General features: G+C 36.9%; 1 protein-coding gene across 1 annotated transcript; it reads left to right on the forward strand.

Moving 5' to 3' along the window:
* The first annotated feature begins 728 nt into the window (after window positions 1-728).
* Window positions 729-21,763, forward strand: FBXO15 (F-box protein 15). Its single transcript, XM_066328265.1, has 9 exons — window positions 729-838; window positions 2,742-2,846; window positions 6,378-6,611; window positions 6,871-7,080; window positions 8,874-9,003; window positions 11,287-11,369; window positions 12,503-12,648; window positions 18,168-18,292; window positions 21,451-21,763. The coding sequence occupies exons 2-9, from the start codon at window positions 2,743-2,745 to the stop codon at window positions 21,718-21,720; spliced, it is 1,302 nt and encodes a 433-aa protein (XP_066184362.1). The 5' UTR covers window positions 729-838; window position 2,742; the 3' UTR covers window positions 21,721-21,763.
* Window positions 21,764-27,665: the final 5,902 nt, after the last annotated feature.

Here is a 27,665-nt window from a genome sequence, read left to right on the forward strand (position 1 = left end):
CCTCTGGCCTGTAAATTCTGCATTCTTTGTGTCCACTCTCAGTGGCCATCCTTCTTCCCAAGCTATGCTAACTTCTCCCTTGGTCTGAAATCTTTGAAGCATGTCAAGCCCTAAACCTTAACAAAGCAATTCTGTCAGCTAGTAACTTGTCTGTCTAACACCTGGACATCCCTTAGAGCTTGTTAGCTGCTCTCTGTTTCATGGATTACATCTCCTTTCTTGCTGTTTATGCTTGAAAGGATACAAATTCTTTTTGAACCTCAGCAGTTTCTGAGGAAGTTTCAAGGTATGGTTTTTATCTGGTATCTTAATAGGTTAGCGAAGTTGGGTGGCTCAAAAATGTCTCTGGAGTAATGTTGTGAAACAGAAGAATAATCAGTGGGTTTGAGTTTCTGCAGGGGCCTCAGTGGAGCTTGGTTGTAGTGGCCACAGTGGTGCAGCTAAGGGTAATATAACTCTACTCTATCAAACTGATTTGGGGGAGCTACACTATTATTGCCTTTGCCTGCTGTGAGAGATTAGTCACAGGGTTGACAGCTGTGAGTTTAAATCTGAATCTTCCTGATGCCAGGTATTTTGATTTGGGTGTAATTGTACAAATCATAATGATTGCCACGTGGTGTATTCCCTGCATCCTGCCTTGGTTGAAATGTTGTGTGCACAATATGCGTTTCTTCGTTTTGTGAATATGTGACTCTTAACAGCTTTTCCTTCTTACAAGTAGGTTAAGGACCTTTGCTGCCAGGCCTGGGGAATGTCCTGAAACTGTAAATGCTGGAATTAAAAGTCTGTATTTGACACCTCCCAGAAAACCAAAACTAAATGTGTGCTTTGACAGGTGAGTGTGTCTTAAGTAGGAGTGGAAGTCCCCCTGTTAGCTGTCTTTTGACTGCTTGCAGTAATTATATTGATGTCTTGGAGATTTCTATGTCAAATGTTCTGAGTTGAAAAGATTTGCTTTCCTGGCCTACTTTGGGATTCTGTGTTCACCTTCTAATGTTTTCTGGCATGGTTCTTCTTTGTGTTCTTTTCTAAGTTCATAAGGATTATGTAGGTTTTCCAAGTGGTGTGAAGCCTTCAGCAACTCCTTGGGAAGCCGTGAGCGGTATTGTTCCTTGAGAATAAAAATTGTTATTTTATTCCTTCAATAAAAGCCAGATTGGAATTAAACTTCCTATGTTTCTCTTTGTTATTGGCTGTCGTCAAGTGTATCTTAGTGTATGGAGAGGCTGAGAATGGTGGATTGGGATAAGGGGGGAGGAATTAGTGGCTGCTGCTTATTTCCTGCAAGGTAAATGTTTCTCTTCCTGTTTGACAGTGAAAGGGTACTTTCACTATAATTGTGAGTTGTTTTCCTTTTGAAAATTAGTTGCATAAATTCTGAGAATATGTTACCTGAAAAAGTAATTAGTTTTCCTTGTTTTATACATTTGATAGCTCCCTGTGTAGTGATTTCTCTGTTTTGCACTGGATGGCCAGTTCAGCACCTCTATGCTGTCTAACTGGTGTAATGGTGAGAGAAAAAAGAAAAAAAAAAAAATCAGCATCCTTCAAAGGAGAAAATACAGCTCTAAAAACTGCTGTTGAAAATTCTGGATCAAATATATTATTTTAGCTAATTTACCGCTTTTTAAAGTATCACTTGTAAATTGTCTCTGGTATGAGTGCATTACCTGCTTTGGACTTACAGTTTATGAGTTATTTCGCATAATAACAGTACAAGTTTTGGCAAGTTGCTTCTCTGTCAATGCAACTAGGATTCTGAGTTTAATACAAACATTGAGGTATTGGCATTATTGTGCTATCCTTTAAAGCTCTCTGCTTCTGAAACAGTGTCATAAATCAACAAGTGTTGTGAATAACCCAGTAGTAAAAGGACAGGAAGCACAGCTGGGGTGTTGACTTTCACAGCACCTTTTATTTTCAGCAGTGGTTTTGGTGTGACCATGCTCAATGCCCAAGAAGATTAAGAGTATAAAATGCATGTGTTTTAAACTCTGCAGCTATGAGCTGCTGCTCAAATTGTATGAGGTTCCTGTCTGCTAGTGCAAAAATGACTGGCTCAATTCCAGGGTATGTTCTGCTTGTCATGGTTAGACTGGCACCTGCATTTCAGGCAGCCTTCCAGATGTAGAGGCACTGGCATTTTCAAGATATCACTTGCCTCTTATTTTGAATTTCACATCTTTCTGCTGACATAAATGAAAACTGCACAAGACCCCTGAGCACGTACAGTCTGAAGATTATGATGAGGTAGAGCATGATCTTGCTGTTAGACTAGGACATTTCTGTCCTGGTGCATTCTGAGACCGGACACCGCAGTCAAAAGGGAGAGTGAACATATCTGAAGTTTTGCAAATGCTGGTGATTGTAGAATAAATGTTAAAATCATGGTAAGAGCAGTAAGAAACTGAAGCTAAATGATGTAGTTTCATGTCAAACATAGTTAAAGTTAAAAAAGTTTAATAAAATGTGAACTCATAACTTTTAATCTAATTGTGCTGTGCCACTTCAGTAAGTTGTGATGAATTATTTTAGGCAAATGCCATATAGCAGAGAGTGAAATTAAAGCCCAAATTCCACAGTGTAAGTCTTCAGGTGATTTTTGATTCATCTACTTAGAACCTGCTGGTTTCCACCGCTTCAGTTTTTGTCTGGTTTGAAATTAATGTTCTCTGCCATTGTAATTTCTGGAGTTTTCAGGCAAGTCTAACAGAATTCCTCTTTCCCTTCTTTTCTAGCATGCCATCAGAAATGCTGCTGAAGATATTTTCCTATTTGGATGCTGTGTCCCTGTTGTCTCTTGGCTGTGTGAATAAGCGCTTCTATGAGCTGGCCAATGACAAGTAAGGAAGAGGGAAGGTCTCAGTTGTGCCACAGTTGTGTTTACCTGAATTATGAGTCTTTCCAGCTCAGTTTCTCTGATGCCAGAGCACCGATGCATGCCCCTTTGGGCAGTTCCTCTGCTGAAATCGCCGTGCATAGCCCACAGTACGTGTTGCATGGAATTCTAGCTGTGCAGGGCCTGTTGTTTATTGGGAGTTATGAGGCAAAAAAATAAATCCAGTGCTCTGAAATGTTGCTGTTAGCCCTTTTTTTTGTTTTAGAATTTGCATATATTTGTTTGTATTCACATGGACCTGCAGAAACTTTTTGGTTTAGGTGATCCTTAATGGTGTGTTGCCAGTAGCTTTATGGAATTGTTGTAGCTTTCACGATTTTTAAGTCCTACATACTTGATTCTCTCATCAGATTGATTCAATCAAATGATCCACTAGTGGTTTTTATCTGTTACTCTGTGAAGTTTTGCTTACTTCTAAATGAGAACAAAAGAGATGAAGATAAATACCAACACATTTTTTAATAAGGATTGCTTATACAGAGTTCATAAATTGCTCCTACCAATATCATGATAATTTTGTGAAAGGGTAAAGAGGAGGGACTCGGGTTGGTATGTGATAACAAGGATCTTTTCTTTATAGGATTCTGCTGCATTAATGTTGTTTGAATGATGAAATGTCTTCCTCTATAGGAAGTCGCGGTACTGGGTATGAATCTATTTCTCCCTTATTTACTAAAACTTGTATGGTGAATTAGTTGGTTTACCTTGGCATTGATAACTTTAGAACTGATGAATTTAAAGGGAAGGTCTGTAATCCAGGTTTAGGTTTTGAGGGTAGATAAAAATTGCATAGTTGACACAAATTACCAGTCTTGGTATGTGTTTTCCACTCCAGGGTGGTAAGGCAGGATAAAATCACTGTGGCTGTCCAAGGGAAGAAGATTCATCTGTCTCCATCATGACAATGTATGTTTCCATTTTTTAATCTCAACAGAGATTAGTGTGTGTGCACAAATGGGATTTGGGAAAGAGTTACTTTCCCTTATCTAGGAGCCTGACTGGTTCAGTGGGACCGGGTAATTTCTTTCTGATGGATTTTCATGGACCTTCTCAAGACCCTGAATCTTGCAGTGAATGAACAGAAGTTTTAATTGAAGTCCCTGCATATTTCTGTGACAGCTGACCTTGGTTTTTAGACTGAGTATTTTTTTTTAGGATATTTCTGCTGTCCTGGATGCAACAGGATCATCCGTCTTTCATTGTGAAATGTCTGTGCTGCCTAATGCAGTGATTTGTCTTTGGGCTGTTCCTGTAGTGCGTGCACTTGAACTGGTTTTGGCACTGATGTCTCCAGTATAACTGTCGAGGACAAGGAAATGTTTATGATCGCCCCCTTTCTGCACCCTCCTTGTCCCAGCGTGGGTTATTCCAGCTTTCCTGCCATGCAGTGTGGGAAGTTCACAGGTGTGGTCTGCTTGTGAAAGCCTGAGGATTCTGATCACCAGCAGAATGTGCTGGTGTGAGAGTACAGGGGAAAGTCTTTGCCACTGTAGTCAAGTGATGACTGATGGTGATCTATGTGATTCTGGCATCTGAGTTAGCAGTAAAAGGTTTGTTTGACTTGTTGTAGTAATGTCCAGTAAGAGACCTTGAGATGAGTATTAACTCTTTGATGCAAGAAGGGCATGCATGTAATTCTGCTGTGAAAGAAGCAAACTTGTGCTTCCCTGTTGGGTGCCTTTTTGATTTATCTGCCCTGAATTCTTCAGAAGTTGACGATGAAGGGGAAGTGATACCTTCCTAAACCGTTGTGATTCCAAGTCCTCCTTCCTCTTCTTCTCAGTCTCCCCGCCCTAGCTGATATTTTGAGTTTCTTGAACTAATTTTGTTGCTTGCACAACAATGTTTTGAGAAAGGAAGATGCAATATGTTACTGAGAGTGAGGATGAGGATGGGTAGGTATTTGTCATTGCTCTATCTTCAGTCAACTAAATTGCTTGAGTCTGCAACTTCAAAATGCAGGAAATGCCTACTACTAAGCCCTGTCTTTTCAGCATCGTACAGTAAGATGCAGAGCATCTCTTTCCATCAAAGAACGGCTTTTTTGGGAAGGGGTTTCTAGTTAACAGGAGGATTTTACAGGATGTTATTTTACTTCTAGACTGATGGACTATAGGACTTTTTAGACTGATGAAGACCAATTGGATGATACATAGCTCAAATTCCCTTGGTGATTACATTAAGGACATCTCTCCTTTTTTCATCACTGGACAATTCTAAACTGCTTTGGAGTTAAAAAGAATATTCTCCCTCCATCAGAAATGTTTTATACTGTCTGGTAACTTGGCTGCCTTTTGTGGTAAAATAGAAGTATCTTAAAACTTTGTTTCATTTATGGGATTGTTCTCTGTGTTACCCTTCCCACCCTGCTTTTGGTGGAAGGAAGGTTGAAAACTCAGGTTGACTGTGAACCCACCTTTACCAGTCACAGTAACTTATTGGTCTGTGCGTTATAGACATTTTTGTCTTAAGAAATGGCAGTGGGGAATTCTGTATGTGTCTGCAGCGCAGCAGGCTGGAAGGTTTTTGCAATATTCCTGTGTGTGTTTGCATCAATAACCAGAGCCTGGCTCTCAGCGTGTGGGGACTTATTCTCAGCAGCTAATGATTTGAGAAGAGTTTTGATGGGTGGGCGGCAGTGTAGGATGGATCCAGTCCTTAAATGCTTTAAGGAGAGGGGAGGATGCCATATAATACATGCTAGTGTAAGTTTGCCTGAGGATAAGTGAGAACTGGTAAAGGTAATCTTGCTGATAAATGGTAGAAAATGTCTCTTAAGGATTTGTTGCCCTTGCTATTAATTTTCTTTAGTGCAGTTATGTACATTGTGTGTCTAGCATTCCAAAATTAGAAAACTTATTGGCAACCTGTATTCACAGATGATTGTTTGAATTCTTGTAGGTTCCTGTACTCAGTGTTCTGTGAATTGTCCTAGAGATAGTGGGGTGTGGGGGGCTGAAATGTGACCTCATCATTTTCCTGGCATGGAAGTGAGGAACCCATCATTACAGTTACATATTTCTTTGACTTCAGAAAGTCACATCTTCTCTGGGCTTTTCCAAAGAGAGTGCAGAAGGGATTGAAATTACATTGGTATCACCAAATAAAGGTGATTATAATTGTCCTCCTCCACCCCATTTTCAGCTGGATGTGAGAAACTTGAAGTGTACAGATGATCTTTGTTGAATAGGAGGCATTAGGCATTAAACATTTTTTCCACAAGGTGATTTTCTATGAGGAGGAAAATGTTTTGGGGTGGAATTTTCAAAATTTTCTGCTTAACCATCATCAGTTTTCACTTTGCTGACTATGACTGTGCTGTCACAGAGCTTCATCATGGATCCCATATTTTCGGGAAGACAGACAATACTGGTTTTTTTGCTAACACTATGCTCAGTGGTAGCTGAGATGTGCATATAAAAATGAAATGACTGTTCTTGAAATTTATTCCTCTTTATTCTGTTTTTATTTCCAGTGGAATTTGGCTGAAACTCTATTCCAGTTCTTTGCATCCAAAATGGAAAATGAAGTCTAAACAAACAGAAACTGTTCCTTTGGGCTGTGCTGCTCTACATGATAAGAAGCCTGGTTACTGGAAGAAAGAATACATCTTCAAACAAACGTGTGCCTTCAAAACTAGAGTAATGCAGCTCGTTAAATTTCTAGATCCTTACACAGGTCTCCCATGTAAAAACAGAGAAGCTATGAAGTAAGCAATGCCTTGTCACAAAGATTTACTTCAGAACAATGTACAAAATATTAGTGGCTTGGGGGAGTATAGAATTAGAGCTATAAAATGTGTATCATAATGGGATGATACCATGATAATCTATACATGACTGAAACTGAGGAACATAAGTAGCAGTTGGTAGAAATTTAAAAATTCTCTTGAAAGTGTAGTTTAAATTTTATCACTTTGGGAATTTGTTTTTAAAGACTCCTCTCCCCTCTCAATTCCTAAATAACAGAGTCTCTGGCTTGAGTTGGATAATTGTTCTGAAGGACCAAAATGGAAAAGAATGTGTAGTAGAGAAGCCAAAACTATCATTTAAGGACACATCTGTTACTGTACTTTGGTATGGTACAGACTGGCCGTGCTTAGATATCCTGTCGACCTTAAAACTGTTTGGAGTTACACCATTGCTTCCTGACCAAAACAGACCTCCCAACAAGAATGGGTGAGTTTTAATACAGGATTTTTGAGGATTTTTTGGGTGTAACTGGTTGATAATGTGTCTTTAGGACCTGTCTGACATTTGTTTGAATCAGTAAGTTAGCCCTTCATTAGAAAGCCTCCCTTTAGTAGTTCTATGTTCTTCTCTTCTTTGGTAGAGCTTTTTAGAGAAGAAATAGTATAATCCAGCAAGCTATGACATTAATTCACAGGTTAATTGGCATGTAATGTGCAGACTGATAGATCCTGACTTGGAAAGCTGAATCTAAGCCCTAGAACATGAAAGAAAAATGTAAATCTAGAAGACTTTATTGTGAGAAATTTAGCTTGGAAGAGTTCATCAGTATTTATGTGGCTACAGTCAGGTACTCTTTCTTGTCTGGTAGCTGTGTATGTGAATTTAGGGAACTTGAGGTTTAACTGTGTGTGCCATCTTCAGTACATGCATATAAGGTCACACAGTCCACAGCATGTCTCTTGTTTTTTAATTTAAATGTGTACAGTGGTTTTTGTCAATATATTCTAAAAATACATTTAAATGAAAAGTGTTTATTTGAGGTATTTGGTTGCTGTCAAGGAGTTTTGCACACATCTGGGCCTATGTGTATAGTAGGTACAGTGTCAACTACATGTTTCTTACTCAAAGCCCCTAGCCATAGAGCTTTGAAAAGAGAGAATTGTTCACCTACAAAACACCTGGTTCGTCAATCAGAAGCAAAAGATTTACTTAAAAACGAAATAAATCAAGAGAAGCCTTTTGTATATATTTAACTAAGTCTTGCAGTTCAATTATGTGGGAAGTGTAGTTGTTTTACCAAAATGATGATTCACATGTAGAAAATAAAAAAGAAAGCTTGCAGGCGGTTGTTGTATTTATTTCACAGAGTTACAAGCTTTTAGAAATTGTAATGTGGATGAAGGCAGTAGTTTCACCAATTTCTGTATGTCATTGTTAAGACTATTAGGCAGTAGGACAGGGACAGGCGTGATTGACCTAAAGATGGAAAGGGTTGATGTTGATTAGGAAGAAATTTTTTTACTGTGAGTGTGGTGCAATATTGGAATGGGTTGTCCAGGGAGGTTGTGGATGCCCCATCCCAGGCAGTGTTCAGTGTGTGGTTGTAGGTGATACTACAGTGATACTATGCTGAAATCTAGGAACTGTTTCGAATATTATAAGAGCCTGAGTCTGAAAAGGATTTTAGGAAGACTTCTTTATTCTGAATAGGTAATGCAAACTTGACTTTCTGCTCTTATTTTTTTAATGTGTCATTGGTTAATAAGAGTGTCCATGAATATATATTTAAGATTGTTTTGGAGTTAAATGGCTTTAATTATAGGTAAAATAAAGAAAAAAAATAAAAATAAAAAAAAAAGAAAAGCTTCCTGTAACACATACTTCTAATTTATTATATGTACACTTTGATCCTTTCATTTGAAGTTTGCTTTGCAGTGATAAATGTTCAGTGATTCCATCTAGTATCAATAAAGTATCAAAAACAAATTGTAAAATAATTCTGTGTTTTGAAAATTTGGGCAAGCATGTAAGTTCTTTTTCTAAGAGTGTTTTAGAAGATCATATAGTATTTTTTATTTATTTTTTTGTTTGGGTTGAGATCCTGCTAGTAAACTGTAGTTGTTCAAATGTATGGTTTATGACTGCATGGCAAATGCTTTCAAAACCATTTTTATCATGTGCTGCTGTCAGACTTTAGAGTTAAAAATGAAATTAGGCTGAGCTTAGCATGAGTAAGGAGACATAGCCTTTTTGCAACATTCTCTGTGTTCTTTTCAAAGACCTCGTAGATTTTCCTTGATTGCTGAATACCATCTTGGCAACCTGACTGAAAGCAGTGTAGCAGTTGGTGCAGATGAGCTTGTCCAGCTCTTCAGTCTGAGTCCAGGACTGTTAGTAGGAATATGGAAGGTAAGATAACATTTTGTTTCTGTATTTTGTTATGATTTGAAGGAAAAATATTTTTTGGCCTGTAGTTTGGGTTTGGGGAGGGCCTTTTTTAATCTTCCTTTTTTTCCCCTTTAGATTTTGAAAGATCTTGTCTAAACTAGTAACCACAAAACAAATGTAGGAAGAGTAAGTGGAAGATTCATTATATCCTGAAGAGCTGTTGCAGGAGTATATATACTTGTTAAAAAAATTCACTTCTAATGAAAAGATCAGTTATGTATCATTCTGTATTAGATACTGTGTTCAATTTTATTTGTTTTGCAGTCTTCACATGCCCAAGTTTGATATTCTAGAGTAATTTTAAATAGAATGGTTTGAGCAGAGCAGTGCTTCTTCCTCTGATTCATGCCATTACCTGTCCACATCACTCAAAGCAATGAGTTCCCACATGGCAACTTAGTTTAATCTACATCACCAAGTAGCTGTATCCTGCTCATAGAAGTAGGAATGCTCTAAATGGTGCCCTTTTGGGGGTATTAAATTCTTGGTATTAAGAGTCTTAAGTTAAGCAGTTAGCCTCTGGGGGGTAGGTGTAGATACGAATGTCTTTAGAGGGCAGTACTGAACATCTGAAGTAGACTTGAGAAGGAATTTGCACCTTTGCATGGAATGCACTGGATCCTCTGTGTCTGCCTGTGGCTATATAGGACTGGATGCTGTGGAAGCCTATCTCAGGTGTTCTGCTCTTGATCTGAATTGAGAGGTGGTAGCCCTTTTTTTTCCTCCCCTCAGCTGTGCTATTGACGTAGACTTGGGTTATTTGGCACTGGTAAGGAACTTCCCTAAGGGAGGCTGTGAGCAGTTCCTCAAAGTTGTGTCTAATTTCCAGCTGCAAACATGCTGCCTCAAATGTACACAATCACCAGAGCAATGTGTAAAACCCCAGAAAGACTATTTCTTTCACTCTTACTTAAAGGTACGAGTGAAAGTCCGTTTCCTAGAAAACTTGAGGCTGCCTGACTGGCATAAACCCCTTACAGGTTGTTTCAGTCTGTGAAAAGCTCTGCTAAATGATCAGCCATTTCTCTCATATCTTCAGAAGTTGTGTAGATGGTTGTCCCTCTATTGTTGGCTCTCTGGTCTTCCTTGTGCATTGGCCCCATCCATGCTTGGGAAGAGAGCTCTTTCAGCACTTGGAAATGGTTCAATCATAACCAAGTTTCACATTGTTGTTAAGAATTGAGTGCCTCACTCTAGTATATTTTCCCTGCTTTTCTGAACAGTAATTCTTATTCTCTGTGTAGGCACAGTAATATAAGGTAGTTAAGTGTCAGTGGGTGTAATAATTGTAAATGCCACACATCTTGTTTTTTGCACATATCTGCATAACAGAAACCAAGGGCAGGTTATGTGGGCTTCCTGGTATTTGGATGGAGAAAGACTGAGAAATTATGTGATTGATCCATCTCCCTAGTTAAGTCTTTTATAGCTGTAATTCTGCACTATGAAAATACAGGAGTAGTTAAAAATCCAAAAGTTTGAATTGACGATGTCATTTTCTGGTAACCCAGAGAGATAAAAACAGTAGTTGCCCACATTTCAGGAGAGTAGTAGACTTCTGGCAGCGAATAATTTTCCTATTGATTTATGTGTTTGTAAATGCAGGATTTAAAAAATGCATTTAAAGAAAAAAAACTGATATCCTAGCATTCTGTGCTCTTGAAGTAAATACATACCACTGTCTCTAGTTTTCACATTGATGTTTTCTTTGACTGTATAGACATCTGTAGAAGGTTATGATTTTAATGTTTCCCTAGGACTAAATAATCTGATGAAGACATGACTTTTACTTTGAAATTCACAATTTCTATTGAATAATTCCTGTTCCTCACTGATGTTAGCTCTCTTTGGAAATAGTTATTTACATATGAAAACAAACTTGATGCTTCAGTAGTTGGGAGTAAGTGTTGTTTGATTCTGTTTAGGTGTCTTTAAAAGGGGTGAGTAGAAGCTGGGGTCAATTCTTGGATTGCTCTCATAATTTTTGCCTAGGCATAGGTAGTTTCCCTCTCTTTCCCCATAATACAAAAATGCTGTAATCTTTTATATAAATTCTGTAGTCTTGTGAAAAGATAGTAAAGGTTTTAAGAGTCCAAGTATTAAAGCAAGCCATTACTGACATTATTGCAGTAATTGGCAGAGTAATAAGCAGCAGCATTTATCTATGAATTTTAATGCTTAGAAAGACCTTGTAAAAAAAAGAATTGCCAGATGAAAATACATGTACTTTAATTAACTTTTCAGGAGAAAAATGAAATTGCTTTTGTTATGGCGAATCTTCATTATAATCAACTTCTTGAGAGAAGCATTTTGGGTTCTCCTACTGCGTAAGTTTGGTTTTCCTTTGTGGGTACTTAAGATAACCTTTTGAATAAAGCTTTGAATTTTACAATTAAAATTGCCTGCTGGTAAGATGTTTATATTTAGGCAGTAATTAACTATTCTCATTGAATATAAACAACAGTTACAGTAACTAAATACAAAAATGTAGAAGCATTTTCATACTAAAATATTTCCATTAATGTGCTATTTATGAGAGGATTTAGTCAAAATATGTCTAATACTGGCTGTATTGAGAAAGTTAGAAATACACTGCCCACACTTTCTCCCTTTTCACAAGCAGTCTTTTTATTTCCTCTTCCTATCTGAAACAGATAGAAAAGAGACATTTCAGGAAGTAGAGAAGTAATCTTTGGCTGTGTAAGAGGGGAGAAAAATTTTGGTAAACTGGTGAGGTGCCTGCATTTATCTTTTAGTCCTATTGAGAAAGTAGCTGGGTTTCCTGTGAAGTGTTTGTATATGTGTGTATTGCAGTGTATAATGTAATACCTGTTTATATGTTGTAAACTGTTTAATAATACATTTATTTTTCACTTTAGAGAAGTATTTGGGGAATTTATTTACTACTCAGCTTTCTGGTTAGATACTGTTGTATCTACCAATAGTCTTAAATGCCCACTATAACCTAATGTGGGTCTTCTCACACGGAATGTAAGATTTAACACACTCTCCCTTTAGTACCAAGTTGGATCCTGTGTCGAAGTTGCTCAGTTGCCTCTGGCACGTGGTCTCTTCAGGTCATTTGTGTGCAGTAGTTATTTAGTTAGGCACAGGCAAAATAATTTCAATATTTGCTATTTCAGAGAAGTCTCTAGAGCTAGCAGGCCTTTAGATTTGGAATTAAGCTGATGCTTTTTTCTTTGTTTAAGGAAGTCCATGTTTTGAAGTTTAACAGAGGTACCTTTTAAAGTTGGCTGCCATATTTTCTCCCTTTGGCTAGGCCGAACAGCTGATCAGCAGTATTAGACACTATATTAGCTTAAAAGAATCATGATGAACTAGAGATGTTAGATTCCAAAACTGTCTTAAGATGACAGTCTTGGTGTAGGGCTGTATGTTACATCTCTATTAAGTCATCTCCCCCTCTTGCTAAATACTATTATTTTTTCTTTTTTTCAAGCCAATATACTCCTCCACCTAATAAACCTTTACTGGATGATATTGACTCAGAATATGGACTGCATGACTACAGCCTGCATCTTGACCTTCATGGCAGAAGCTGCATGTACCTGTGTGGATCATTCAAGTGCCTCTTCTGCAAAAAAGGTAAAGTTGAAGGAACAATAATGTTTCTTTTAGAAATGATCCCTGTCTTTCCTTCTTGTATCCAGTTTCTCTGTGTTAGGGGGTGAAACTGAAGTGGAATTTTAGGAGTAAGCTGTCTGTTAGTTGTGTGGTTTCTTTATATCTGCATGGTGCTTTGTGTGGCATCCTAAGGCTGCTCTGTAAGAAGTCTGCTCATTGTTACATAGTTACAGTGTCAGGCCTGGGACAAAAATTCTTCAGATTGTCAGGGTCTTTTCTTGTAGTTCTGTGCTGCATTAATAATGCAGTGACATAGCTCTTGGTGCAGGTTGATGTTTCTTTCACTTGTATTTTATAAAGGAGAGACAGTTTGTGCTCATACATTTTGGAAGCTTTTTTCTGTAGAATTCTCCTCGAGTATACTTTGGGTGCACAGACAGATTGAATATGTAGATAAATTGGTAGAAGTTACTGGGGACTTTAAGATTTATGGTTTTTATTTCAGCGAGTTTAGAGTTGCCTGTTCTGGCATCTGTTTATTGTGTGGTAAATAATTTCAGTCATTGTTTTTAACTGCTGCTTCATTCTGTTTTCAGCACTTCTTTCCATGAGACGTGATTGAACATACCTGTTGTTCTCATACAGCCCAAATTCATAATTGTACTGGGGTTTTGAAAAATACATGGGTGATCTCTCTTTTGACATAAATTCAGCACAACTTCCTACAGCTACATAGCTGTCTTTCTGTCAGTAGAGAGATTAAAATATTAAAATTAATCACTGTCATTAATTTAATTTAGAATGAAGTGTTGTAAATTAATAATTGCTCCCCAGGAACTTTTGTTTTATACCGGCCTTCCTGAGCAGTGTGGATTTCAGAACATTTGTTTTTGGTCAGTAGAGGGCGCTGTTGTCAGACGTGAGCGCTTTTACGGGGCTGCAGAATTTCCCTGGGATTTGGTGTGGTTTTTCTCATTTCTATTTGGTGATTCCGAGAGCTGTCATTTAGACGATAGCCTTGAGCAGTGTGGAATATCGTAGTCCTTGAACCTGAAATATACATGTTTTTAGATTCCAGAAAAGCTTCAAGCTTAAATTAAAGGAATAATTTTAAGGCTAAAACTAAAGTGAAAGTCTATGCGTATGATAAGAAATCATACCTGAAGTGTTGTATAGTACAAGAATCCTGTTTATGTTCTCAAAAAAAAAAAATTTTTTTTCAAAATTGGCAAGAGGGTTGGATTTCTGGGATTGTGTTGGTTTTTCTGGTCTAGGGGAATAGCACTTTTTGTTTTCTAAAATGAAAATGTTATGCTCCTAGCAATACAGTTGCACAAGAAAAGGTATTATGTGGCACACTTCCTTTCTTGGTATCACTTTCTTGCTGCTTAGAAGCTACTTCCACGAAAGATTAAGCTGATAAGCTGATGTTTATGCAAATTTTAGCAAATGTCATGAGCTAGCGTTGTGATGCCATCTCACTTTGCAAGTTACAGAATCTGTTTTATGCTCACAAGTGTTTTCTGAATTTCTTTGGTTTTGTGACCTTCACCAGTGTGACAGCAACCAGATTCTGGTCTCACAGGACATCAGACAGCTGAAGCTGTGGTTCTGCAGACAATAAGCTCATTTGTCAACTGGTCCCTTCCATGTGCTTGCACAATAATTCCTTTTGGAAAATGCTGAACTTCCTCCTAAAATGGTGTAGTGAGGCAGCATATCGCTGTCTGCTGTCACATTTTTCATTGTAATTTGTTGTTCATTTTTCTCATTCTGGTTGACATGGTGTTGCTGAATGTGATGGCCAGGTTTGTCCAAACTGGTTGTGTTTGATGGTTTGTGTTTTGTTTTTTGGCTCCATTCTAGTAATACTCTTTGTCCCGTCCTCTGGGAGGACTGTGAAGCATGGAAGTCTGCAACATACTGAGAAGACTTGCTATTTCTGAAAATTCTCTACCCAGCCCAAATTTATTTTAAATTACAGATGTGACATGCCCAAGGCAATTTCTATAACTTGAGGCACAGATCACTTGTCAGCTATTATACTGTTGTTTTACTTATTTATTGGTTTTCATCAGGGAGCTCTAGGCGTTCTTAGGTTAGCAGAGGATGCCCATTTGTATTTTGCAGATTTATTTGTTCAATATCAATTTTTGTCTGCTTTTTACTAGTGTCTATTAGTATTTGGCTTCATTTTGCTACTCCGTTTTCAATTCTTTTTGCTAAATTCTTATTATTAAATTTAAAAAAGTTATGTCACACTTCATTGAACTAAGCAAATGGAGTGTATATGCCTTCAGATTTTTTTCCCTGTTATTAATACTTACATTACAGTAACTAGCTGCTTTGCCACTGTTTCGATTGGGGTTTAGCATTTTGTTTTATTCTCCCTTTCATGTAAACAGAATTGGTAATATGGTCTCATTGACAGATACTGAAGGGTGAATATGCTAAATACTTTGTAACTGAATTGAAAATATTTAGAAAACTTTCCTTGTTTTCAGGAAGGTAGGACAGGTTTTTCTCCCAGAAGACTCCCAGAAACTATGAATCCAGCTTCTTTATAAAATTTTTTGAAATGTATTTACCTGGGTTTTCAACTTTTTAAGCACACCTTTGTAGCCACATGGTAGTTTAAGCTTTGGCTTTTCAATGTCATTTCTTGTTGCTGTAAACTGATGTGTTGTCCTTGCAAAATGTAAGAGTTGATTTTTGTGTATTTAGAGAGCTTTTAAGATTTGTTTATACAATTTCATATCAGGCATTTAAATTGTTTTGCTTGACCCTGAAGATTGATTTGCAAGTTTAAATAACCATTTCAGTGTGTTAAAGCTGGTTGTTGGCACCAGAATTAATGTTAAGCACAGCTTTTCCTCTGAAAATACCAATCAAATGACAATTTGCAACAAAGGCTTGGTTAGTAAAACAAACTTCCTTGGCTTTTAGCTAAAATAAGTGCTTTGGAACTATTAGTCTATTTCCTTCTTTCCCCTGAAGTTTATCTACATGATATATGTTTATTACCTTTATTTGGAAACATTTGTTTCCTATAACTTACTCTTCTGCTTTGCTGCTGTGTGTGTCTTGCATAAACCGAAGACTAGAGATATTTTGAGGGGACAATGAAACAAAGTCTGGATCAGGCTGAAGAAATTCCTGTCCAGTTTGCTTCCTCTGTTTAATATTGCTTGTTCTTCACGTGTTTAATATTACTTGTTCTGCCCTTTAATTTCATTTTCTCATCTAACTGGGGCTCATCCCAGAAGGCAAGATTTCAGTATTTAGCCTTCAGTTTCTTGCTTGTTTCTAGGCAGACTTTTCCCTCTTCCTGAATATAAGGACTGCAGTGGAGCTTTTATATTTAAAAAAACATATATAAAGACTGGATTGACCAGCCCATGAATAATCAGCCTTCAGATTACTGATCTATTCCCTATTTCCATTCTGGCTAAAGTTAAGAAGTAACTGCCACACACCTTAGCCAGCTGATCTGTCTAGCAGTGGTATGTTAATGCCATGCAATAGTAGTGATGTCCTGGGCTTCATTAGTTTATTAGCAGCGTGCTTTTTTCAATCCATTTTTAATCCTTTCAAACTTCATTTGATTTGAATGAGTGAGAGAAATAGTCACTTCCATTCAGGTTGGAATTGTGGATGACCAAATAGTCCTTTTAGAAAAAAAATGCTTGTTAGCCTATGTTTTCAAGTCTCTTGTTCAAAAGCTCAACTTTAAATGTGCAATTTCAGTGGTTAGTCAGTAAACTATTTAAGTAAGATATTTTTACCTTGAATGAAATTTTGTCATTGAATTTGATTTACCGAGGTTTTGGAACTGAACTATTTGGAGAGGTATTGACTTAATGGCCTTTTTCTACTTTGAGCTGGGTCCTGGAAATGAATTCTGCTTACATTTTCCTCACTGATTTCTTTTGCACTTCACTGCAAGCACAGTGGATATTATGGTCTAGATGACTGCATTGTTCTTCAACCATACAGAATATATCCTACAAAATATGTCCTGGCCATGGTCACGATGGTTTCACTGTATTCACACTCCTATTCCACACAGTGTCTGTATTGAAAAACCTGCAGCTGCTGTTCTCTGCCATGTGCTGGGCTGCTTCCTCCCCAGAGTAAGTATTCTCTGGACTCCCCACTGGTGAGTGCTGCCTTTCCAGCATTGGTTTGTGGCTTGGCTCTACAGTAACAATTCAGAGAAGTTTTTGGCCTCTGTGTTAAAGTGTGGGCTTTCTTTCTCAATCACTGCCTCTAACGATCTGCTTGAAGCAGCCACCAAACAGAGGTTTTGCTGCCACTGGGTGCTGCATGCAGCCATCTAACTCACAGCCAGCCTTTCTGATGTGGCTGCTTCTCGTGCTGCTACTTGGGCTCGACTGAAGGAGAATCACAGGCAAAATACTTCTTTTGCACTCTGACAATTGCATCTTAAACCTCTGCAGGCCCCTTCACTTGTTACCTTACCATCCAGGACCTGCTGCTGGATCCTCACAAGCATTATGTTTCTGGCAATTCCTTCTCTCCCTTACCACTTGTCTCCTGCAAGTGCTAGATACTTTATTTTTTGCACCAAGGTCTCTAGTGCTTTTGTTTTGCTCTTTTGAGAGAGTATTTCTTGTTCAAGGAAACTTGTCTAAGAGATGTCCTACCAAGAAATCTGCTTGTCATGTGATGCTTTTATTTTTACTTTTCTTGTAGTCAGATTGTGTTCACTATAATGTTCCCAGACTTATATAACTAGACTGCTGGAGTCCCTGGGTAACTTTCCTTCTCTGATGGCAAAGGAAAAAAAAAAAGAGTAATAAAAAAAATCAATCTCTTCTGAGAGGAGAGGAAGAGGTACCAAAGAAATATGGTTATGTAGTAATAAAAAAAATTCAAAATCATAGTAATTCTGCCAAAAAAACCGAAGGGACTTTGGATAGCTTTTTAAAAAATTTTAAAATCCATAATTTAAAAACTTGATTCAAATCATACTGCATGTCAATTTAAATGATGCAATATCCTTTCTAAGGAGGAATTGTTGGCTGTATACCCTTCGTATTGGGTTGAGTTTCCAGTTAGAGCTGAGAGATTTAAATAACTTGAAAAAAAAAAAGGTTGGGGTAAGTATCTAATAATTTTGAGTGTTAGTGTTGAACTTGACTTCTAGGGAATGGGCAGTGATGGAGGCATAAAATTAAAATATTGAATATGAAATTTACTTGTTGCATCCTTGTGTAAGTTCTTTAAGGTGGCATTTCTATTTTTGTAAAAAAATGTATAAAAAATATGTATGTATTTTTTGTATAAAAAATGCAAAAGAATTTTTAGCTGCTATTTCTGCTGTAGATCACAGAATCAAAACTCCGAACTGCAACTTAATTCCCCTGTAATGTGCTTGATATTTAGCTGTTGGTGTATGGCAGGGTTTCTCATTGCTTAGAAAAAGACATGAAAAGAAGATAAGAGAACGCTTACAGTGTACTTGGGCTGAATTTGATTTATACTGCTATAATGTTGTATATTGTTTATATTTTCAGGTGACATTGAAAATGGATACCTGAGGCTCAGAGTTGTAAGCTTGAAGGATAATAGGAAGCACTTTCCTATTGCTGGGACACTTGGCATATGCTGGGAAACAGATGTGTTTAAAGGCAATGTAAAGGTCAGAAATATTTTTTGTTTCTGGAAATGCTTACCTCAAAACAGAATTATGTTTATGCATCTTAAATATGCTAATTTTAAAACAATTTCTTTACTTGTAGAAGGTGTCTGTTACTAGACAAAAACCTGTGTTCCAGTATTCCAAAAAGTAATTTAATTTTGAGGAAAAACGTTTTCTGCTTTCTCTTGTAGTGTCTGGATTGCATGATAGACTCATTATTGTGTGTTATCACTCCAGTGCTCTGCACTCAGCAAAGATGCTGTGGCTGACCAGCTCTGCTTGGAAATGCTGGCCAAAAAATAAATACACTACAGATGTACTTTTTATGAGGGCTTTTTTTGGTTTAGTGTGAGGGTGGTTTTTTGTTTGTTTTGTTTTGGTTGGTTGATTTTCTTTTGCAAGCAATAAGCCTTGAACCTCTGGGGAAATACTCTGCAGTTCTGTGCTGTGTATGCAGTGAAAGTTAGGAACTGCTGGGGAATGTTAAAATGCCAGTGGACACTGGCAGAAACTACAGACCACATCCACAGAGTCAGCACCTAGCTCCAGTCAGGTACATCAGTCAGCTGGATTAACTCTTTATTTTTTGGAGGAATGCTCACACGTTCTATTGGATAAAATTTCTAAAAGAGTTACTACAAACAAAATTTCAGAGTATTTCTGTACCTTTTGCAATAGTGGTGAAGGTACATATTTTTAAATGTACTTTGTCAGCATGAATGTTTCAGAAGTTGTGAAAATTCTGATGAATGTAATTTAAGCACTCCGGAAAAGTCATCTAGTTCAACACTTGATTTCAATTTTGACACTTCTTTGGAAAAACTCCTCAAAATTAATAAAACTGTTGTTTCTGTCAATCCTGTATAAATGTGGAATGAAATATTGTTTGATATGATGAGACCTTTTTACCAAGGCGTGTAGTGACAAAACAGGGGGCAATCTTTTTAAACTGAAAGAGAGTAGATTTGAGTTGGACATTGAGGAGGAAAAAAAAAAAGGCAAAAAAATTATTTCTCCCATGATGAGCATGGTGAGGCAGGAGAGTTGGAATTAGATGACTTATAGAAGTCCCTTCTAACCCAAATCATTCCATGGTTCTATAACTAGCCCATAGGCAGGATTTTTCTTCCATGAAAATAGTCCTGAGTAGTGTATAAGAATTTAGGAAGGTATCTGTCAGAGGAAATAGAGAGCTACAGTTGTAGTCTTTAGTTTTTCAGTTTTAGTCTCCCTCCTATGTGCTTACAGCATAAATTCTATTGAGTATTTGTTTCTAGGACAAAATAAAGAATACAGTTTTTTTAAACGCCTCATTTTGGGATAACAGATGGAACTTGGCAGCATATAGTTGTGGGTTGAATTCAGTGTGGTCTTTACCATAAGTCTCTAAAATTCTTAAAACGTGTGAAGGCCAAATAACATCACCCATAGAAGTAGGATGTTCCACTACTTAGAATTTATTTGAATTTTGTTTAATACTCTTAAAGAAAACCAAAAAAACCAAAAGCTTTCTTGGCACTTTTGGCTGTTTTAATAAAAAAATTAATTGCTGAAGTACATATAGTTGGAAATCATCATGGCTTAGGAATGGTATTCTCCAATTTAATGTTCTCACTGTAACCACTCCAAATCACACTTTACTGGCTTTCTTTCCCCTTCCTCCCCCCTGTGCTGGGATGGAGAGGAGAACTGGAGGCACAAAAGGTAAAGATCAAGGTTGAGCTAAAAGCAGTTTACTGGAAACAGCAATGAGATAAGAAAATGGAGAGTAGCAGCAACAAAATTAATAACAAGAAGGTACAAGAGAGGCCAGTGATTCACATGCAGACACGTGTGAAGGGAGGAGTGCAACCTGACCATGCCACAATAGCGTGACCAAGAAGAAAACCTTTTCCTTGCTTCTGGAAATGTGGTGAGATGGTATAGAACAACGTCCCTGTGTTAGCCATGCTCTCTCCTGGTTAAAATTGACAAAATTGCAAAAATTGACCTGATCCTGACCAGAACCAGGAAAGAAATGCATGGAAACCCCACCATCCACCATGCAACACCATCCCACTTTACTTTTCATGATTGGCCTCGTATATGCAAGTTGTCAGACCAGAAAACTGTAATTCTCTCTTGTTTGCAGTGATTCTGTAGCTCATATAAGTTTATGACACCATCATTAGGTTTGGTTTGAATTTTGTATTTTCAGCATAGTCTACAGTAAAAGGCTTAGGGAAACTGTGTGTATCACATTGCCTCATATTTGTGCCATCTGCCCTTGTGTTATTTGATTGAAGTAAAGTAATAGTGAAAGCAATGCTAGAGCAACAGAAGCACAACTATGTAGTACAGAGAAATAAAGTATTCCAAATGAATTTTTTTGGCATTGAGTATGATGTTGGTTTGTTTATGCTTTTGGACCGCAGATACAACATAATTAGGATAATTTGATTAATTTAGTGGTTCAGAACTCAAGAGAATAAGGAACAGCTGATACTAACAATGACATACAACTCCTGTGCTCCTAAGAGATATGCAAAGCTATCAGTTTGAAAAGACCAAAGAATTTGCATTAACATTTTAACATTATCTAGTTGTGTAATATTGTAAAGAAATATTTTCAAGAATTTGTAAGAGGAGGATTTACATCAGGGTTATTACTATTACCTCTTTGAGAACTGAAGCTGCGAGCTTTCAAAAAGTACTGGATACAGCTGGCTTGGAAGGGTAATTTTGTGTGCTCTGCCTTGATTGGTCCCTGAGTATCCTTGCAAACATTGCTGCATTCACACAAGTTTAGCAGCCGATATTAAACTTAGTTTGCTTTCTCATACTGAAGGGGCTATAATTATTGGAATGGTAAAGTAACTAATAATTGAGAAAAATAGATGTTAAGGGCTTAAAAATGTTCAAGAAATAATGTCTGATTTGGTTTGGCAGTGGTACCTTCTGTACTGCAGCGTTTGATGTCTCTAGGTTCCAATTTTGATTTCTGTAAGAAACCTCTAAGTAAGTATTTGTAGCAGTAGGTCAGTGAACCACTATCAATTTTATTTTGAGGTTTCAGCATTCGTACAAAACTCTTTGAATCCTTTATATTTCTTCTAACATCAGGGACAGATCTACTTACTGGGCCATGGGGAAGTAATCTCTTTTGCTTGTGTTTGTAGGACTGCTTTGTGATGGATCTGACTCTCTTGGATGAAACTGGAAAGCCCTTCTGGTGTTTCAGTGCTCCAATCCACATGGAATTGTCTACCAGGTCATCCGGCATTTATGACTACATGGGTCATATTTATACTGCAGACTATGCAGATTCAGAGGGCAAAGTCTGTGTTGAGTTTGTATGGTTGGAAGAAACCAAGGAATATATTATAGTCAGTTTGGTGCTTTATGTAAGCACCAGAAAGGTAAATAGCTGGTATGGAACAAACTACTGACTTAATTAGGTCAGTAATTTCCTTGCTTTAAAAACCAAACAAACAACCCTCCCACAACAAAAAAACACAAACTGTTGATGTTTAAGATTGACACCAGTGAGCAAGACTGTTCCTGCAAATGTTCCTATTTTTTTTAATAGGCAATTGAGGGATCAAAGAGGCATATTGATTTAAGTGAGAGGCTTTCTTCTCTGTTGAACTTTAGTCTGTTTCTCACTGGTTATACTGAAATAATTTTTAGGAAGATTTCTTCTTTATAGACACTTGTTACTAAGGAATTAAGGTTAAGGACTTGCTGCTTTTGAGAACTTTACTGTGAAGATGCCTTCCCTTACATAAGCGGCACTGGTTTTGAGAACTTTAACTTTTATGCTTAGCAGTAAAACAGCATGTGTGCTGTTTGCTCCAGGTTTGCTGGAGTGTTATTGGTAAATGACAGGTTTTGTTAAATGCTTTTTCCAGAAAAACTTCACTTAAATATATTTTAGTAAAAGATTGAAAGGGTAGATGGGAAGTCAGATTTGAAAAATATGTCAGTCAAGGCATTTGTTAAGAAAGTCGTGTGTAAAACCTATTTATGACATTTCTGTAAATTCCTGTTTGCTCTGTTTTCCCATGTTCTGACCTTGTCTGATTTGAGCCTAGATACTTGCCTCACATATTGGACTATGAGTAGGTGTCCCAATTATCAGCCAACCTGAGCTGATGTCTGTTCTTACTGAATGTATGTAATGTCCAGTTGTTTTGGAAACAATATATGTCTGATATTGTTTATCTAACAATATAAATACAATTAAAAATTGAATATATGTACCTAGTCCTTCTAGTTCATTGGAGTAACTTTAGGATCAAATTTTCTACTTCCTGTATAAAAAAAAATTAAAAATTTACATGATATTGAGAGTCCAGTGTAATTAACTATCAAGGACAATTATATTGCTGACAGCTTTGACTTTATTATGGTAGTGATTTCCTTAAAAAATAAATTCTCTCTTTATTTGTTTATATACATTACTTGGTTTGTGCAAACAGTGTTTATATGTAAGCACTTGTCTTCCATGATACAGAGGTAGATGGATGCCACAGCCAGAGACTTGTTTATTAATTTAACTTTCAAAGACAATAAGCTTGAGGCTGATGCAGTTCTAGTTCAGCTTGCTAACCTTACCCAAAGAGGCAGTGGAAGTGTTTCTGCGTTTGGTCGTTAGCCAGAATAACAAGAATGATCAGCTGCATTTTGTCTTCTTTCTTACTGACTGCTGATGGGGACAGAGATCCCTTGAAGTGATATAAAGGTTTTAACATGTAAGCTGGGTGTGATGAATCCCAGAATGATAGACACTGAAAGTGATCTGCACAGATAAGTGCCCAGTCTAGATTTTTGGTTTTGCCCAAATTTATAGCAAGTTTAGCAAGGAAACGATAGCTCAGTGCTGAAGTTTTCTTAGTAATTGGCTTAGTCATGCTAAGCTCCTAAACAGAAATGTGGAATTATTCTGGCTATATTTTTCCTTTGAAATGTGCAAGTATGTTCTCTTTCCTGCTGTGAAGCTATCAAAGTCAATGGGCACCCAGCAGCCATCAAATGGTGGAAGGTCTGTCGCTGTTCATTCCAACTGAATTTTTATTGTATTTCCAATGTTTCTGTGTTTAGAGGTTTTTTTAATAAAAGTAAAGTACTTCCTTCAATAAGCAATTTCAATTTCTAAAGTATTTGATTATTTTATATAATTGAATGTTTTATAGAAAATTCTGGCAGTGAAAATTTCAACAGTGTTGAAAGAGAAAAAAGAGAATATGCTGTCTCTACCCCTGACAGGCTAGTCTAGTAGCCTGAAAATTTACTAGCTGAATTGATTAGGATGAGAGTAAGTCTTTAGCAGCTCTGTCAACAGGTGATACAAGGCAGACCAGTTTCCTCAGGTTATTGCTGGTTTACTTTTGCTCTTCATAAATGATCTGTGTATTCAGCAAACCCAAGCAAACTGTTCCAAGATCTTAAAAAATGGACCCAACTGTTGCAGAGCTCTTTTCCTGTGTCTTCACTGGCTATAATTGTGTCCGTTCTGAAGATCTGAAGGATATGTCCTGAAACAGGCCTCAGATGGACCTCAACTTGATTTCATATTTATGCCACTCCTTTAATTTCAGTTGCTTTTAACTTGCACAACTTCAGTTGCTACCACCTGTACCTATCAAACCTAGTAAGTTACATATGCCTTAACTCAAACTTCCATTTCTTCAACTTGAATCTTCCTTTCTTTATATAGGTAAGAATATACACTGAACCTCCACAAAGGAAAGGGTTTACAATGGGTAAACTGCACTGGACCATTTAATGAAAGAAAGCATCTGTTCCAAAAACTGATGCTTTGATAAAATCATCATCTAGTCTTTTAAGTCTCCCTTTATATACCTGGTGCAGAAGGTGGTAGAGCGAGTTGCACTCTACAGTGAAAGATTCTTGTTGTACAAAAGACAATTATTAGAACAAACAGAAAAGATGGAAGCACCTGTTGAAATCTGGTCATCTCACAACTGGTCGTGACAATAAGGCTTACAGCACATTTTTCCTTTAATTCCTCAGAACTTCTTGCAGCCGCTTTTAATAATTTTGTGTTGCGTACTGAAAACAGAACATGTTTGTTGTAATTTCATCCTTTATACAAGTAGTAAGACCATTTCTGTGAGAGGAAGTATAAACACTTGTAGTTAAAGATTTTACTTATATTTGTACACTTAAGTTGCCAACTCATCATATTAAAAATAGAGCAGTCCCTACCGACTTCTAAGTGTGTATGTTTAAGTACTCTGCAACAGACAGAACTGTGATATTTTAGAGGGTTATTTACATGGTAAGCATAAAAACAATACTTACGTTTATTTTAGGGGAAAATATAATAGTGCTCATTTAAGATAATGAGTTTAAAATAGCATTGAAAAGGAATCAGTGTGAAAGAGTGATTTAGTGAAAGGGCTTTCATAAGATTATTTTAACAGTAGAGGAGTTGTCATTTAATAGAGCTACATCTAAATGTTACTCCTGCCATTTATCTTTCTTTTGTCAGATGTCTGCTGTGTACCTAAATGCTTCTGTATTTTTTTTAAAATATGGTTTTAGGAGATATTTCTAAAGGGAAAATGTTTTCAGTGAGCAATTAATAGTTTTGGGCATTTTATTTAATTTATTTTATTTATTCACATTTTATTTAATGTGATCTTCTATTGATACAAACTGGAACTGTTGGTTTATATCATCTGAAAAATTGTCTTTAATTTTTAACAGTGCCACTCTGGAATCAGAGTGCTCTTTACTGCAGTTGGCTTACTATAGTGGGCAGCTAATTGCAGCTATATATTCTGAATTCTTTGTAGCATAGGCAAGTAATCGCGGTATTTTTCTTCTAACTGGCCTTTCAGTTGCTTTGTTTTTTCTTCTCTTGTTTTTGCAATTGCTTTTATAATACATTTCAGTTCCCAAGTGCTTTTTGGTACCTGTGATTTCATACGGAAAGCAGCTGTATGGTAGATAGTCTCATTGACTTTCCTTTCCCCTGCCTGGCCTCTCTCCCTGTTTAGCAAGTGTGTTTTGATTTGCATTCGTCCACTACATGTATGGTCTTGATTTTGTGGAAACTGTTCTCATTGTCATCTATTTGCTTTTTGAGACAAGGACTATCTTGCTATTTTTTTTTTCTTTCCCCCAGGTGCATGGCTACCTGATACTAGGGACTGAGTACCTAACAGAAATACAGGAACAGGATACTGTCAGCTGAAATGGTTTAATTCTGTTTCACATTAAGAATCTAGGCAAGCGATGGAGTTTTATATGTTAGGTATATCTGAATGATTTACTGCCTGGCAACAGTTTTATAGTAGCTTGCCATGTATTTACCAGACTGTTCAATGTATTCAAACAATTAGAAGGAGATTTAGGTAAAAGCATTTGCTGTTCTGCTTTTGCTGCATATTACTATGGCTCAGCTGATCTGCTGTGTCTAAGTAAGTTGTGGTAACGCAATCTGAGCTCAAATGTAATTGCATTAGAAACAGTACAGAAAAAACGGTGTTTCAAGAAGTTAAAATGAGAACAAGTAATGGGTTTTAATCTCTGTGTGTAGTGAATTGGAAGGACATTAGTATGAAAAGTTAAATCCTGTCCCTTGCATCCATAATAAATCAGAGGGGGAAATGGTGGCAACAAGGGTAACTAAGGAGTTGAGTGTAGAGAGGAATTTATCATTCTGAATGTCTGAATGTCAAAGCATTGCTTATTCTCTTCTTTCTCAGACTCTAAAATGGCTTAAAATTTTTTCCTCAGTGCCTCTAAAAATGCTAGTGAAAAAGGAGTAATGATACTTTCTTTAGTGCTGCTTCAGTTGTAGAAGGCTTTAAAATGTTTTGAAGAAAACTAAAATGGGAGTTATTCTTTCTGGGTTTAAGTTGAAAAGAGATGAACTTATTGAAAGGAAATGTGCTTCTGAGTCAGACACTGATTATCTGTTGATAGGTAGACTTACTTTTGTTCTGTGTATAAACGACTTAGAAATACGTGTTTACAATTATTTCCGTCCTGAATCAGTCATAAAGTTAAATTCAGCTGTTTTGATGAAATGTTACCCAAAAAATGCAAGGTAGAGAAAAATGTTTAATAGCCCTGTTATGCCCTGTTTATTCACTGAAATACTAAAAAGCAGCTTAATATGCAGGGCTTGCAAAGTATTTAACCATTGAACAAAAAATACCACCACCAAACCCCTCAAGCTAATACAAATGCTTAGCATATCAGAGCTCAGAATCGTCAATATCTCCTCTTTACCAAAGAAACAATATACTTAGAAATAGGGCAGAACCCCCCCTCTTGATTATTGTAATAGGTTAGCTGATGCTCCATTTTCTATTTTCCAAAGCAAATTCTTTCACATAACTTAATTTATGCATTTTTCACAGACCACATGTGCACCAACTGTTGGCTGGTAGTTTTCTTCCTGCTTAATTATTTGGTCAGAAGGTGTTTTGTGTGTGTATGCTAAGATTCAGGTGGTTTACATTTTTTTCTTTATGGGTTCTCCTGGAACAGATCTTATTGTTTACATAGATGCACTTGTTTTTCAACCCAAGAATAGGTTGTTATGTTAAGGAATGTTTCATACCAAGATTGTTTTCTCATGGGAACTTGCAAATTGCTTAACTACACTTAGAAGAGATGACAGGCTGGCTATTAATTTAACAGAGCAGGCCTGATTTTGTGAGGTCTTTCTGTTATAATTCTTCTCCCTGTCACAACACTTGATGTTTAGAAGAATCTGAAAATAAAGATTATAGATTAAAAAACTCCAAATGAAACCCTAAAACCTTAGAAAGTATACTGGAAACTCTCCATGATTGCAAAAACCTGGAAATAATGAATAAAGTTAGTTATTCTTATTTGTGATTATCAGTGCTTCTTGGTTCATTGTTTTCTCATTTGTTTTTAATACCTTGATTTACAACGTCACCTTTTCTGATAGAAATGTGCAAAGACAGGTACACTTGTGTACCTGGTGAAAATGTTTACAGAAACCTTGAAAGAACAGTAAAGTACTATGTAACTAAATAATTTTATTCTAGACTTGCTACCTGGATGAGATGGTAAAACAATATTTCTGAGAAAAACCCCTCATCACAGCAACTATACCACATGTCCACCATGTTTGGTTCTAATGACATATGTATATAAAGATTTTAAAATTTCAGTTTTAATTCTACTGTAGAGTACTTGTGTGTGAGGAAAGGCAGAACTTTGTAAGACTAGTGTTCTGCCATCCTGAAGAGACATTTAATGGATGAGTAATGGTGTAATACAAGTTTTGCACCTGCTTTCACATATTTTAGAACACATGGTAAAGACTGAATTGGAAATAACACTGTCTTTAAGAAGTAGGGGAAGTAATTGATAGTGTGCT

The sequence above is a fragment of the Sylvia atricapilla genome, chromosome 1 (assembly GCF_009819655.1).
Source record: "Sylvia atricapilla isolate bSylAtr1 chromosome 1, bSylAtr1.pri, whole genome shotgun sequence".
Taxonomy (NCBI): Eukaryota; Metazoa; Chordata; class Aves; order Passeriformes; family Sylviidae; genus Sylvia; species Sylvia atricapilla.

What these genes read in the sequence shown, in the direction of transcription:
- FBXO15 (XM_066328265.1), top strand. Translation starts at nt 2,743, where the DNA reads ATGCCATCAGAAATGCTGCTGAAGATATTTTCCTATTTGGATGCTGTG. An exon ending in AAAAACAGAGAAGCTATGAA is followed by an intron (nt 6,612 to 6,870) that starts GTAAGCAATGCC and finishes CCTAAATAACAG; the next exon opens with AGTCTCTGGCTTGAGTTGGA. An exon ending in ATTTTGGGTTCTCCTACTGC is followed by an intron (nt 11,370 to 12,502) that starts GTAAGTTTGGTT and finishes CTTTTTTTCAAG; the next exon opens with CCAATATACTCCTCCACCTA.